Below are 15172 nucleotides of genomic sequence, written 5' to 3' on the forward strand. Positions count from 1 at the left end.
TTGGACCCCGGATGACGGATACATCTAATGTTGTTCGGATCGAGGTTTCAATACTTTTGCTGAGCTCCTTCACGTGTGTATTTTGGCGCCACTGGACCAATATTAATGATCCAAAAATGCAATTCGCTCTCGATGAACAAGAGGTTATTTAACGATTTCGGGATATTAAATTTGCCAATTAATCTTTTATATGCGTAATCCGTTTATATGTTAAAATCGTTGACTTCAAGAGGTAGATGTTCCAATGGACCTGATCATTAACACCAGCCCCCGTCGGGGTTCTCGCTAGCATTATCTCACATGTTCTTCTTGTGGAAGGCCATTTTCCCTTCTGGAGGCACAGCGCTTTGTGTGGCAATTCGGGTGAGACGCAAAGAGATTGCACATGGCTTGCGCAGGACAACATTTACTAGATCTTGGAACTCCCTCCCTAACAGCACAGTGGGTGTACCTACACTTCAAGGACAACAGCGGTTTAAGAAGGCAACTCACCGCCACCTTCAGAAGGGCAACTAGGGTTGGGCCATAAATGCTGGCCTAACCAGCGATGCCCGCATCCTGTAAATGAATCTTAAAAAATAATCATTGCCAATTATGTTAGGAACACAATTGCAAATTTGGAACGACCAGTCATAGAATCATAGAATTTATAATGCAGAAGGAGACCATTTGGCCCATTGAGTCCACACGGGCTCTTGGAAAGAGCACCCTATTTAAGCCCACGCCTCCACCGTAACCCAGTAACCTCACCTCACCTTTTTGGACACAAAGGGCAATTTATAATGGCCAATGGGCCTAACCTGCACATCTTTGAACTGTGGGAGGAAACCAGAGCACCTGGAGGAAACCCAGGCAGACACGGGGAGAGCGTGCAGACTCAGCACAGACAGTGACCCAAACCCGGAATCGAAACCGAGACCCTGGAGCTTTAAGCTACTGTGCTAACCACTGTGCTACCCTGCTAGCTAGGTAGTGAAACATTGCCAGGAATTTGCTTGTGTTAAGTTTGTATAGATGGGATTTTAGGCATTTGACCGGAGCTTTCTCGTTGATTCTGAGGACCGCTTTCTAAAGCCAAAACCCCTCTTGAAAGTGCTTCTAAATCTGAACGGTGCAATCTGGGAACTGTGAAGAATGTAATTGTGTGTTCCAATTCAACTGTAAAAATAATCACCAGTTCCTTGCTACTAACTGATCAGATAACTTCGAAATTGCCTCAACGTGAATTTGCAGAATTACATTTCCAAAATAGACTGCATTTCTGACATGTTTGTAATAGAGGCTTTAATGAAATTGCTGCTATTGTACCCAGCTCGGAATTCGATATCACGTTACTCCTATGATTGAACGCGCGTCTTGTCAATCTCCTGTTCCCTCAGTGTTGGTAACACATGGAGTCCCCTAATCCAACTCCTCCCTCTGCACTTGTTAAACCGGGTCTGATGAACCCGACCTTTCACGTGCTGAGCGACCTGCTGTGAATTTTCACCATTTTTCTCATTCGGTTTCAAATTTCTAACTCAAGCTCTTTGTTTTGTATCTTTTGCTCCTTGTACCCGAGGGAATGTTTAACGAGTTTATCTTGGTTCTGTCTGTTGCAAATTGTCCCCCCAGATTTATTTCTTTTCTCCCTGGCGTTAGATCATTTACACAAAGGCGTGTTGGCCTCGTTAATTTATTTATTGCAATTTATTTTCCAAATATTGCCACGGGACAAGGGAACAGATTTTTTGATCTGCCCGAAATTCGCTAAACCACCGTCATCGAAATAACAGTAGATATGAGTTTGTCTCTCATTATATGCACTTAACGGTGATATCTCATATCCTTGTGTTTACTGCAGGTCAGGTCAGCTGTCAGTGCGGTTGTCCCCGCAGCTTTCAGCCAATAAAGAACCTCGAAGTAAGACATCTACCGTCTAATCGGTGGAATTACAATTTCCTAACACAATGCCCACCCCCCCATCAATACATTCTCACTTTAATCGGTGCACCCTTGTATCCCACTGGCATTTACAACCTTAGCGTCACCATTTTAATATTGCATCAACTTCGGAATAGTTCAGCATCTCCTAAAAAATCAATGAAAGGAGACGAGATCTGGAATTCGTTTATCTCGAATTCACCAGAGCTGTAAAAGTGACAGTTTGAAAAATGAACAGCGATGCTGCATTTTGTCTCTTGCTGAAACAGGGCTGGAAATGTCAGTGGGTCCAGAGAGTCAGAAATTATTTTGTGATTTTTGCGTACACATAAGGTTGGGATGAAATTGACTTGGATGGGGCCTGCTCACAAGACAGGTGAAAGCAATGCCAGCTCTTGCTATTCGGGGCTAAACAGGGATTCGTCCTCCAGATGCTTATTTCCGCAATTTGCTCGTTTGAGATCTGCATTTTCATGAAAGTCCTGCGTGACATTGCGCATCCTGTGGGAAAGAGCTTAACTGGAGTCTGCCAGTGCAAGCTCTTCACCAAGAAATCCAGTGGGGAGTTCTGCAGAAATGTCTTTCCCCAAAGAGTTGTGGGGATGGGGAGCTCACTGTCATGGGGAGTGGTTGAAGCGAATAATATAGATGCATTTGAGGGGAACCTGGAAAAACACAGAAGGGAGGTGGGAATAGAAGGTTGCCGTGGTAGGTTTAGACGAGGAAAGACGGGAGGTCTTAAGTGGAGGATGGGCGCGCGAATGGCCTATTTCTGTGTGGTAAACCCTGTGCAATCCTGTACAAACGGTTAACTTATTTTTGTTTTGTCTGATTACCCTCCTGTTTAGCACATAGTTTCAAGACGGGACAATGCGTGTTGTTTTGGTGGTTCTGGCTGGGGGAAAGGGTTGTTATGTCCAGTTCTTGTTTTGGAGGGGGATCACGGGAGTCACTGATCCAACCGCTCCAACTCTCTTCACTTCACACGGTATGAATCGAAAGTGCCTCAAACATGTTCATCGCTGCACTTCAGTACACCAAATGTACTTGTTTCAGAATCTGGTTATGAGCTGGAACGTCCCCCCCCCCCCCCCCCCCCCCCCCCAACAAAGAAAATACAATTATTTTGAACGTAAATTGAGTTGGAAATCTTCCTGAAGGACTGATCATTGTATTGAAGAGTAGGGCATTGGAGCTCGAGATAGATTGTTTAAAGCAGACTGTTTAGGAAAAGAACCCTATTTTATTGCAAAACAAGATCACTGTGAATTGAGTCGCGGCATTAGTCAATATACAGCGCATCTGATATTTATTTCACCAGTCAAAACATAGGGAAAGAATATTCTACTGTGGCTAGTTTTATTCAGAACACCTTGCACTTTGATATATGCCGGTTTAAAATTGGACTCTTCTTGCGCTATTTCGTAAATAATCGTCACCATTGAATAATATCCTGCTATTTAAAACGAAGAGAATAACGAAAAGGTGGCTGTAACAGCAGAATACTTGGCCGATTATGTCCAGGGAAACCTTACCCCACTTGCATCAATCTGGATAGAAAGTGTCGTCGTTTGTCTCGAAGCACCTAAGGAATCATTTGCCCATTAATATAAAGCTTATTCTACGGAATTACATTCGGGGATCCTGAGTTTGTTTTGTTGATTTTAACCAGCCGCTGGGACAAATAAATATCCTTCCCCAATAGAGAGTGGCTGCAGGATAATTTTGCTTAAACATTGGCCTATGTAATTCAAAATAATATGAGGGAGAGAGTTCATTCATAGCCCAGTAGCACAACGAACAGGCATCGAAAGCAACGGGCAATGACACGCACGTGTGTAATCCGTTAAAACATCTATTCGAGCAGTATCTCTCTGACCAGGTGAAGGCACAAATAGGTTGGACCTGCTTGAAAACCATGGTCACGAATACCATATGTTTATATTACTGCACATTCCTGCATTGTATTGCTTCAGCAGCATCAATGCGCCATGCATAATATTTCAGTGTCCTTTGGCAGGCTGCTAAGAGGCAAGAGCGCCAAATGGGCGATTTGGGCACCCTCTTGCCTTGCCTTCTTGCAGTTTCGATCTCTGATGGAGAAACTGCCAACAATTCCATTTTATTGTGTCCATTGGGTGACGTGCCAATGTTTGTTTTAAAGCAGACTCAGATTTTACATTGTTGTTTAATATTAGTGATGCAAGTTCTAAAGATCATAAAACTGTGGAAGAGAGGCTGTAAATCCCCCCAACTCCAGAGCGGTCACATATTTTGTGGGAGAACGTCATGGAAAATCTCTGCCTTCAGTTGAAGAGCCAGGAGGAATGCGCCGAGCGAAGACGCCACAGAAGTAATTTACATGAGCAAGAAAAAAAGGATTTACCTCATTAATAAAACATTTTGGTTAAAGTATTGACGTTGTAAATTGTACCCTGGCTTTTCTTACTAGCGATTGTAAACGATTTCCATCTCTGTTAGAAATGAATGGTTCTGCCCAGCCTCGCTGCAATTGAAGATAGTGGAGGGGGTAAATTATGGTCAATTGCTGTTCAAGTCACAAAATCGGGGGTCTGGGGCAATAGAGCTCATTACTATTCAGAGGCAACCCGTGTCAAGCAATGTATTCTCGGGCAGCGAACAGTTAGTTGGCGAGTTGTTGACTATTGCAATAAAATAAGGTAACCGTGTCACCTATCACCCAGTCAATACATTTGCATTTTGTTAATTTCAATGCTCCTCGTCTCGAACTCCCACTGCATTTAAATAGCTAGGTGCGTATGAAGTCAATGCAAACAATGTGCTTCTGCTCAATTTGAGATGACATTTTGCAACAGATCGCAGAAGCTTACCCCCCACCATCCCCTCCCCACCACCACCTCCGAAAGGCACATTCCTTCCCACCATGGCAAGTGCATTTAACAATTAACATTCGGTTCTCCTATTGCATTGTTGCAGAAACTTAAATTATATTAACACCAGTACGGTTTCTCCCTGAGATCCACCCCTAAATCAGCAGAAAGCACAGCCGAACTGAAGGAGCATCTCCTCCACGGCAAGACATACCCTAATCTCTCATCTCTTAAAGTCCAATTCAGAGGATATCATGCGCCGGCCAGCCTTTGCAGCCTAATGCATGGATTCCTCTGGTCAGTTTCCTGGCGTTGTTCTTGCGCGGATTATATACAACTAAAATAAATGATTGCGAGAAGTAATGCGTGATAAAGCAGCCAGGAAAACACCTTTACTGCTTTCAACGTTTTACCGCACAGTCATTTATTACACTGTACATCACAATATTGACATTGTTTAGTACGACCTCCCCATGCCTTCATAATCACATTCCTAGACAAAATGCACGGACCATGCTTGCTTTAATGCTCTTATGTGCCTCTTCCCTCCCCATATTACTCCCGACTGTCAGATGGATAATAGTGATAGACGAGAGGCAACAGCATTCAACAACTCAAAATGTATCACTCGTTTCCAAATCGCGCATTAATAGATGGAATATGCATGTATTTTTTTACTTTAATGCTCACGAACCGTCCCTGTGCGTCCATTATGAAGACACTACATTATTCTGTCATCACCTTGGGGGGCGAGGGTGGTAGTGGTGGTGGGGGGAGGAAGGGGGGGGGGGGGGGGGGGGAGAAACTTTTAACAGTTGATGGAATTACTCCTGTCACTACCCCCTCGCCTTGCATAAACGTTGAGAGATCAATTTCCATGGCTACCCTGAAGTTTTGTGTATGGGACGGCTTGTGCATTTTAAAATGATCCCTGTCGAAGGTGATCTCGGGGAGGGAGAGGCTAATTAAAAGCAGGGAGTGGAACGGGGCACACGCGTGCCTTAATTCCAGCCGTGGGTGGTCCCGGCTCCCTCTACCTCAGTCCTGAGTGCTGATAAACGCCTGGCCCCGGCTAACAGGGTCACTGGTTACGCAGCCTGTTTACAATAACTTAACCGAAAGCTGGGTCTTCGTGGAGCACAGTACCCCTTGTATTAATTTTATTTGCGCCCGATGTGCAATCTCGAATGCAATTGACTCGACGTGACCGTTGCCGAATTTGATCTCAAACGGAAACTGATTTTTAATGGGCGACCGTGGTAGGAGGCGGCAGAATCAAACTGCCCCAAGAGGGTGGGATTGGGAAATGTTAAACACCGGTGTTCCGAAAGAGGCGATTTTATAACTGATAACACGTTTTTAAAAATATGTAGTGGTATAATTTTAGGTTGTTTAAATTCCATAAGGAGTAAGCAGTCTTACCTTCAATGTTGTATCAGTACTTTACACCTGGAATCGAACTAATTCCTCTTTTGAAAATATTATTTGTCCTACATTTGATACGCATTTTAACTTTAATAAATTTTGAAAAATATGCTACGAGCATCAGAAAAAATGACATTTGATCACTTCACCGATATGCATTTTAATCCTCTTTTGAGGACTGAGTTCGTTCCACTAGCTACGGTCTCAGATAGTTAGTCTTCACGACTGCTTTCTTTCTCCACAGGTAGATTTAATTACTTTTATTTATCCAATTTGAGCTTTGTACTAAAAAGTAGATCCAAAAACTAAACCATTGGAATATATACATATATATATTACACACACACACTAATATATATTATATATGCATTGTTTATCACAGTAATTCGAATTTATAATACCCGTTCCTGTTTTCCTATGTTCCAACGAAGATAAGGCGGCACCATGTCTATCTACATCGATTGCCTCAAGATACACAGTAACAAAATGTAACTGTATATTATAATATGGTACTTTCAATTGGCCAATTCACAAAGGCAGGACAGCTCGTTAGCACGCACTTTACTTAATTTTCTTGTGCTAATATTTTATATTATTGTACCCACATGCGTGAAATCGGAATAGATTTTAACATTATTGTGCTCAATCAAATCTTACAAGTTGTTGTGTTGGTCGGAGTCTATTTCTTATTTACAGGAAATAAATCACGACTAACAATTCTCCCAATTGATGTGTGCATGTGAGTAAGGCGTGTGAATATCATCAAAGTACAGTCACTCGGCAGATCGATATAGCATTATTTATGATTTTAAAAAGGCACTGGCGCACAGGCAAATGATGAAAGTGTAATAGATCGAAAGCCCATTCGATAATGAACCTCAAGCATCCAGAAAATAATTTATGGACCGTTGAGACAAATATGTAACTTGAATGCACTGTGCGTTTATAACTTTCTAATTTGTCTTTCCACTGGGAGCGCAAGACTAGGCTTAAGAGCTTTCTCATCCAGGTTTAAAGAGGAATGCAGCAAGTTTATAGATTTACCTTTATCCAACTTGCCATTGGGGTTTTAAGAAGAAGCATATTTGCTGGTCCTAGAGTTTCAGCTCCCCACCGCCACCGCTTTCCAATATTATTAGTCGTTGTGCTGTTTCTTTTCATTTTGCTTTGCTTTTGCAATGACCAAATTTCCTTTTGTCACATGGCAGGAGACACTGTTGTTTAAGTCGGTACAGCATATTATTGTTTTCTATCATTTAAATAAACTAAACTAGCTCTTTGCAGCCAGGTCGCATTTGGGGATGTGCCCTTTTAGAGAGTGTCTTTGTTCCAATATTGTGGTGTTATATTGCGTGCTGACCGGCGTCAAAACTCAGTGTTAAACGTTCAATACGAATAGGGTCAATGCATTAATGAGGAATGTGATATATATTTGTTGAAAAACGCTTTTGCAAGTCATTGGCGGCTCATTAACAGTCGCCCTGGATCACAAAATTGCGTTTAGTGTATTTATATTAAATCGCTGAGATTTCGGCAAACCCTCCTTTTCACTGCTAAAATCAGGCAAATCAGTTCCAGAATTTCTAAAGTGCAACGTATATTAATTCGGATTTAGCGCCCAGCGGAGAATAGGTGCAAATTCCCTCGGGGATCATATTTTTCGCCAAAATTTGATGTGCAACAATAGGGGGGGGGGGGGGGGGGGGGGGACAGAGATTTACAACTTATCAGCATCAAATAACGTAAAAACGATCTCATCCAACCTCCAGGCTGTAATTCCAGCCTGCTCAGAAATTCAACGCTTATATTATTATTTTTTTTAATTCCGTGATCTTACCGGAGGGGGGGGGGGGGGAGAAAAAAAATCAGGATTCCAGGCGCCGTCTGGACTTGTCGCCTGCGTTTGCTTCTGTAGTTCATCTAATAAATCTGGGAACCAACAGCAAGAATGGCACTCTCTAAAACAGGACGCCGAATCAAAGCTCGTCTCTCTCACACCTGCTTCTAATCATGTAAAGCTTTCACTTTACATGAAAGAAATGCGGGAGATACTTGCGATGTCCCCTTACCTTGGGTAGCCGCTTGTAGAGATGCGACACGTTATCGTAAACGATGCTAGGCGCCGGGTCTGCTGATTCCAGGCGTTGCTTTTCCCCCTCTCCCTCGCAGTGACAGTGTGTGTGTGTGTGTGTGTGTGTTTGGGGGGGGGGGGGGGGGGGGATATGTGGGCCAGAAACTGGGCATAATTCAGCCTGTACTGACTTATCTATCTATATACATACATAAAGAGAATAACTAAACAGTCAGGCGTGAAGCTACAAGGAGCATTTTATAAGGAACAGAAAAGAAACAGTATTAGATGGGATTTCACTGAATTTTCTTTAAAGGAGCAGATTGCAGATGTTTATATTGTTTTTGTATAAACATCCTGTACATGTTCCTGTCTATTAAACATCTGCTCTCAAACAAGGGACGGAATGTGTGTCGGATCCACATATTAAATAGGAGAAAATCCAACACTAATTTATTATCAACGATTCCTCCAAAAAAAATATAAACTGGTCCTTAAGCCACAATGGATACATTATTATCAGGTTTCATCTTAATTTAAAAAAAAATAGACAGCCAACCCTGTATCTTCACTCTGTCCTGTCTCGATCCCACTTCTTTGAACGGGCTGACATTTGCTTTGCTGAAATGATTGGCGCTTTTTTTTTTCTTTTTCAAGCAAACAATGTGGTTAAAAAGAGAAGAATTCTGTCCAGTTCCTGTCGCTTTCAAATCTTAATCGAGGTTTAGAATGGACCTTTAGTCAATGTTGGCTTTTATTGATCAACTGCATTTAATATTAATTTGTGTGTATGCAGTTATGTAATATATAGTGGTCCCCCCCCCCCCCCTCCCCTCCCCCCCATAAAATCTGGCTTCAGCTCCATGGAGAAAGACAGAGCCCACATCAAATTATTAATGAAGGCGGGTGTTAAAGCGCTTGAACAGCCCACCAGTCCTGACCGAGGTGGGAGGGAGGGGAGGCGGGGGGGGGGGGGGGGGGGGGGGGTAGGAGCGGGCAGTTCCTGGTTCCCTTTACGTCTTGACAGTCGAGAGGTTTCGAGACGCATGATGACAAGAGATAAGTAAACGCGATCTCTTCGGCGTGGCAGATGCCTGGACAACTGCGATGAAAAGCTACTCCCCGTCCAGGCGACCTCTGCAAAAACTCGCAGAGTCGGAGGAATAAAGTGGGCCGAGGAAGGAAGAAGTGCTCCCTCCCCCAGAGAGACCCATAACTGCATTCAGAAAACGTTTGGAAGATCCGGATATAAAAGAAAGCTATATATAGATATAAAGAAACGGTATATATATATATAGAGAGAGAGAGCAACATTCTCGCAAAAATAGAAAGTCTTTTCTTTTACATTTTTAAACAGTTTGACGTTTTGGGCGTGTGGAAAGGTCGGAGGAGTTGACTCAAAGCTCGGAGTGATTTGTTGCCGGCCAGTTCGCTTTAAGTTGTCTTGTTGCTGCGTGAGGATTGTCCCATAAATGACGGCCGAGGTTCAGCAGCCGGCTGCTCACAGCACGGCCCAGAGCAGCCCCATGTCGACTGGCGAGAAAGCCAACAGCCAGACCTCTGTGATGGAGTCGGCCATCTCCACCACCAAGACGAAGAAAAGCAACGCGGGCATCCGGCGCCCGGAGAAGCCGCCCTACTCCTACATCGCCCTGATCGTCATGGCCATTCAGAGCTCCCCTACCAAGCGGCTGACCCTCAGCGAGATCTACCAGTTCCTCCAGAGCCGCTTCCCCTTCTTCCGGGGCTCCTACCAAGGCTGGAAGAATTCGGTGCGCCACAATCTCTCCCTCAACGAGTGCTTCATCAAACTGCCCAAGGGTCTGGGCAGACCGGGCAAAGGCCACTACTGGACCATCGACCCCGCCAGCGAGTTCATGTTCGAGGAGGGCTCCTTCCGACGCCGACCCAGGGGCTTTCGCCGCAAGTGCCAAGCCCTGAAGCCCATGTACAGCATGATGAACGGATTGGGGTTCAACCACATCCCAGACACCTACAACTTCCAAGGATCCAGAGGACCCATCTCCTGCGCCCCTAACAGCCTCTCCCTGGACACTAGTATTGGCATGATGAATGGACATCTGCCCAACAACGTGGATGGCATTGGTTTATCGGGACATCACCTCTCGACTAACAACGGCCATTATATGGGAAGCTGTACCGGGTCATCCGTGGCAGATTACCCGAACCACGCCGACAGCTCGGTGCCCGCCTCCCCCTTGCTGACCGGCGCTGGGGTAATGGAGCCTCACTCCATGTACACTACCTCGGCTTCAGCGTGGGCCCCGGCGGCCTCGGCTCTCAACAACGGCGCCCCTTACATCAAACAGCAGTCTCTATCACCATGCAACCCGTCAGCGAATCTAACTTCAAACCTACAAGCGCACCCCCTAGACCAGTCCTATTTACATCAAAATAGCCACAATCCGACTGATATACAAGGTACAGCGTTTTATTATTACACATATAAAGAAGCAAATGTATTTATGCTGATATACTGCAGGAGGTGCTCGCCATTATAACTACACAATCTATTGCTTGGTGGTAAATCTAATTTTAAGAATGTGCACATATTGGGGTGGACAGTACCAAGTTGTGATGGAGAAACAGGTCGTGCTGGTACTGGTTAGGGCGATGAATCCAGATCGAGAACCCCAGCATTTCTTTTCGCTTTATTGTTGTGCGTCGGTGTTATGTTCCAGGTCAAACCGCAGAAATACAGAAAGATCTGAGAGTATCAATAACAGGGGGGGGAATAAAAATACATTTCCTGGTGCTCAAGCCATGTAATGAGAGCAATGGGTTAAATCAGATTTCAACCAATTATTTGTCTGACGCTGCTTCTGTTGCGGTGCACTATTTCCAAATTCCCCAAAAAAACAAGCTAGTTACTTTTGTAGGAAGCAATTCTAAAGCTCAAAAGATCTGGCAGAGTCGCTGTTTCAACGTGGCGATTGAAATCTCACTTGATTTGGTCACTTTGATTTTAAAATCTGCAAAAAAAAAAGAATCCCCCCCCCCCCCCCCCCCCCCCCCACCTCTCTCCCGCAGACACACACATAAACCACCTCAGCGGGCAAATTGAGTTCGGAGTCTATACGCCAGTAAGATTCATTAGGGAATTGATGGAGACGCGACTTTGAGCTGGTGTCTTGCAGAAGAGTTTCAAAAGTGTCATTAAGTTAAGGAAGTCAGTTGTTTTTGCTTCCTCTCCGCACACGTAATTGGTTGCTGGGCTGGAATAATAACACACTGAAAGGATAAACCAGCCTTTGTTTTTCCACAAATTCCTAAAACGTGGTCAAAGAAAACATCTCGATGCCATCCCCGCGGGGCGAGTGTTTACTATGGTGCCAACGCCACAGCGAGAATAACATCAGAATGTAAAGAGCCGACTCCCTGCCGCAAAAGCCGTCCACTGGGGATTCATAGCGTGCAGTTTTAGTCTCATACCAACTCCGCCAGGAGCAGGATTAATTGTGTGAATCTGCAATGTGGTGAGTGGGTAGGGGGGCGGTGGAGTAGTGACTCTCCAGCAGTATTCCCCGCTTATCCTGAGAAAAGGCATGAGGATTTGCTTTTTATCAGCATTTCTGTGAGCATTCTGGCAGAGGTTTTTAATAGATCCACTAGCAAATGCCCCACGTTGAGAACGTCAAATACTTGCTCTCTAAAAACAGGTAAAAATTAGGAGCAGCGTTTCAAGTTCGATCACAAACTATATGAGCGGGTCGATCTCCCTGATGGTCAAAATTCGTGTACCAATAACTGCACTTGTACAATATCTGAATAGGCAAAAAATAAAATCGATTCTGATCTCAGTTATAAAGCCACTGGATCTATTTTGTGAAACAAATCAGCAACTATTCATGGGGAACATTAAATCCCGAGTCCCTTTTTCTCTTGGAAGTATTTTAAAAAAAATACAACTTCGGCATCTTACAATGGCCAGCAGTATAATGGTATTAAATGTGCCACTTAAACCGCACGATCAGATTAAGTTCAAGCGGTATAATGCATTGTAATGGAAAGTATGGAAACTGAAGTATGTCGGTTCATACGTCCAAGGGCAACTTATAAATACAACGGAAATAATCCATTATTATGCGGCCGCTAAATTTCTTGAGCGTGACTAATTTCAAGGTATTAGAACATGCGAGGGGAATTGATTTAAGCGAGGGACTAAATAATTTTGATGTGCGTGGGCACTGTTTCTGTCAGAAACTGGCATAAATGGGGTTCTGTGCTCACAATGACGGACGTAGACACTCAGTCATCTCTCACATTTGGGTGAGAAATAAGGTCAATTGTATCCAACCGCAGCTTTTCTTAGTAATCAGTGAAACAATCAAAGCGGGATCTTCGCTCTGTGCAAAGTGTACTTGATTATAAGATGTGAGGCGACTTGATGATAAAACTGGGAGGTAGGTTCCACACTCCAATGGTTCCAGGTTTGCATTTTGTGTAAACGTTAAAAATGTCGGTGAAAGGGTATGGAATAGTGGAAAACTGACTGATTACATTAGACCCAGGGACACACATTCTGATATAGTCCCATAGATTAATACATTATTGGGTGGTGAGGTGTGACTGATTATTGGTTTCTATCGCACGCGCGTAATCAACCCCTTAAGTGGAATTTATCATTTTATAAAGAGTGCCCAGTGAAGAGATAACTGGTTTTCACAGTATGAAATTGGCCCCCGTGGTATTTGAGGCAGGCCCATTGTGAACTTCATTTTAATGTTATTCTGCACATCCTAGTTTGAAAACAGTGTATTGTCAGGGTGGCGTTTAATGATAAATACAGGCTCCTAATGAAGCTTCACTTGAATGACATTTCTTCATCTCGGTGCGTTTTTTCTCTCTCCCCATTTTCTTTTAAACAGGAATTCCGCGATATCACTCGCAGTCTCCCAGCAGTGTGACAGGAAAGAATTCGTCTTCTCTTTCAACGCCATGACGTCCCCTTCAATGCATCCATCAACTATGGATCTTACTATCATCAGCAAGTGACTTACCAAGATATCAACCTTGTGTAATGTGATACTGAATAGAAAACCAGTGGAATATGCTCCCTCGTGGCCTTGCACTGCAGTAGTGTCCTCCATCAACCGAAGCGGTGCGTCCTTGTCATTATAAACTTTATTGGGATCCTTATTTAAGCAATAAGTGAATCCAGGATGATTACTAGAGAAAGAAAAAATACCATTTGTGAAGGCACTTTCAGCGAAGCTCAATCTAATAGTTCCTATTTATTCTATTTTTTTTAGCTACCCATCATAAAGAACACCGCATAGCCTCCAAAACTGATCAGTATTGTAAAATAAGTCAACGGGTGCAGTTTGTCGGCAATATTTGCCGTTCCTATAATTTTTTTCATCATTTAATGTAAGTCGTGAATTTTTATTATAAAAAGTTATCCTAACCTTTTTAAAATTTGAATATGTATTGGGAAAATACATATTTTAGTCTTTCTTGGCATTTTGAGAAAGATTTGATAACAGTATTGTGACACCTGACTTTTTAAAAACGTAATCTTATGCACTGTATACCAATGTAATTCATGTGGATTTATAGGCGAGTTGGTTTGTACCTTTTGTAGATGAACAACATGAAATGTTCCTTATTCTGTCTTTGGAGTCTACATGATATTGTATAATTCAGTAAAATAAAAAAAAACCATGCAGTTTAGGCCTCGCCATGTGTAGTCTGGTTCAAAAAGGGAGAGGTTTGGATGGTGTGTGGGACCCACCGCAGGCCGCATTATTCCCGAGGTCTTGGACAGCTGAAACTGCAACGTTTCAAACTTGACATTTCAGACCTGGGGTGAAAGCCTGTTCCTCTCGGATTATAGGTGTTATTTAACTCTGTAATTATAGTCAAAACAAACAGGGATCCCAAATGCAAATTCTTCAACCGAAAAAAAATAACCTCAGCAGAAAGCTCCGATTTAAGAAAAAACAGATTGGGTGAAATTAAATTTAGAAAATGTCAATTTCAAATTCAAGAAAATAAACAGCCAGGTCAAATTCTGGTCCAGGCGGTTTCTCGTTGCATGCACCATATAGAAAATATACCATCGACAATCGAATTCCGATAAGGCATGTCTTCATCTTTGTGAATAGTGAACAGTGCTCTAACACTGGGATATAATTGTTGCATTATTAAGGAGGGCATCACAGAATTATCACTAATAATAAGTGCATATGAAGACGTTCACGTACGCGCGTAGGTATATTTTATGTGATTTATTTTAAACAGTTGTGAAATTTAAGAAGTATATTTTTTTTCCAGAGGATGTGGCTGTATTAAAGTTCCAAGTTATTGTACTCATTATGCCCAGGTCGGTTTCGATGTGAGTTATCGTTATTTCTCCGCCCTCCTTCTCTCATTTCTTCCAATTTCTTGACAGCGTTGATGACACGTAGACATTCCGTTGTAAAGTTTGAAGGATTTTCCTCTTTTTCTTAAGTATTGATTACTTTTACCCTGAGAGTTTGCTGGTGTAAATAGATCGTTTTAAATTCGCACAGAAAACCTACTCGTCATTTGTTCGGGGTTGCTGAAATCACATTCGAATCTATATCTACACTTATATCCGCGCAACTGTGTATTTATGAGCAGACATGTATTCTGTATATATGGACATTAAAATTCTAAAATGGTTTACAGCTGAGAGACAACGTTTTTAAAAAAAACATCCATGTTCACAAACCTCTCCAGCAATACATATAAACAAAAAAGCAGAACTGCGCCCTCTCTTTACAAAATTGGACGCTGCGTGCGAACTCTTGAGGCTTTTAATTTGTACCCAGAGAGAAGTATGTCCGGAATCTGACGAATATATTTTCCTGTAGCGCCATCGCGTGGAGCTGCTGACTTTAAATTATCGGGAATC

At 43.0% G+C, this 15172-nt stretch overlaps 1 protein-coding gene and 1 long non-coding RNA gene across 2 annotated transcripts in view; one reads left to right on the forward strand and one right to left on the reverse strand.

Annotated features, from left to right (window-relative positions):
- The window catches only part of LOC119971130, a 39979-nt gene extending 31644 nt beyond the window's left edge, over positions 1-8335 (reverse strand). Inside the window, exon 1 of the long non-coding RNA XR_005461751.1 lies at positions 8270-8335. This is a non-coding gene — a long non-coding RNA (uncharacterized LOC119971130). The remainder of the gene's footprint in view (positions 1-8269) is intronic.
- A 948-nt stretch (positions 8336-9283) lies between these two features.
- Positions 9284-14945, forward strand: foxf1 (forkhead box F1). The gene is given in 5 exon segments (XM_038806295.1): positions 9284-10713; positions 13161-13190; positions 13193-13258; positions 13261-13299; positions 13302-14945. Coding segments are annotated over 5 exon segments (1122 nt in total). The 5' UTR covers positions 9284-9743; the 3' UTR covers positions 13319-14945.
- Positions 14946-15172: the final 227 nt, after the last annotated feature.

Source organism: Scyliorhinus canicula, chromosome 9 (assembly GCF_902713615.1).
Source record: "Scyliorhinus canicula chromosome 9, sScyCan1.1, whole genome shotgun sequence".
NCBI lineage: Eukaryota > Metazoa > Chordata > Chondrichthyes > Carcharhiniformes > Scyliorhinidae > Scyliorhinus > Scyliorhinus canicula.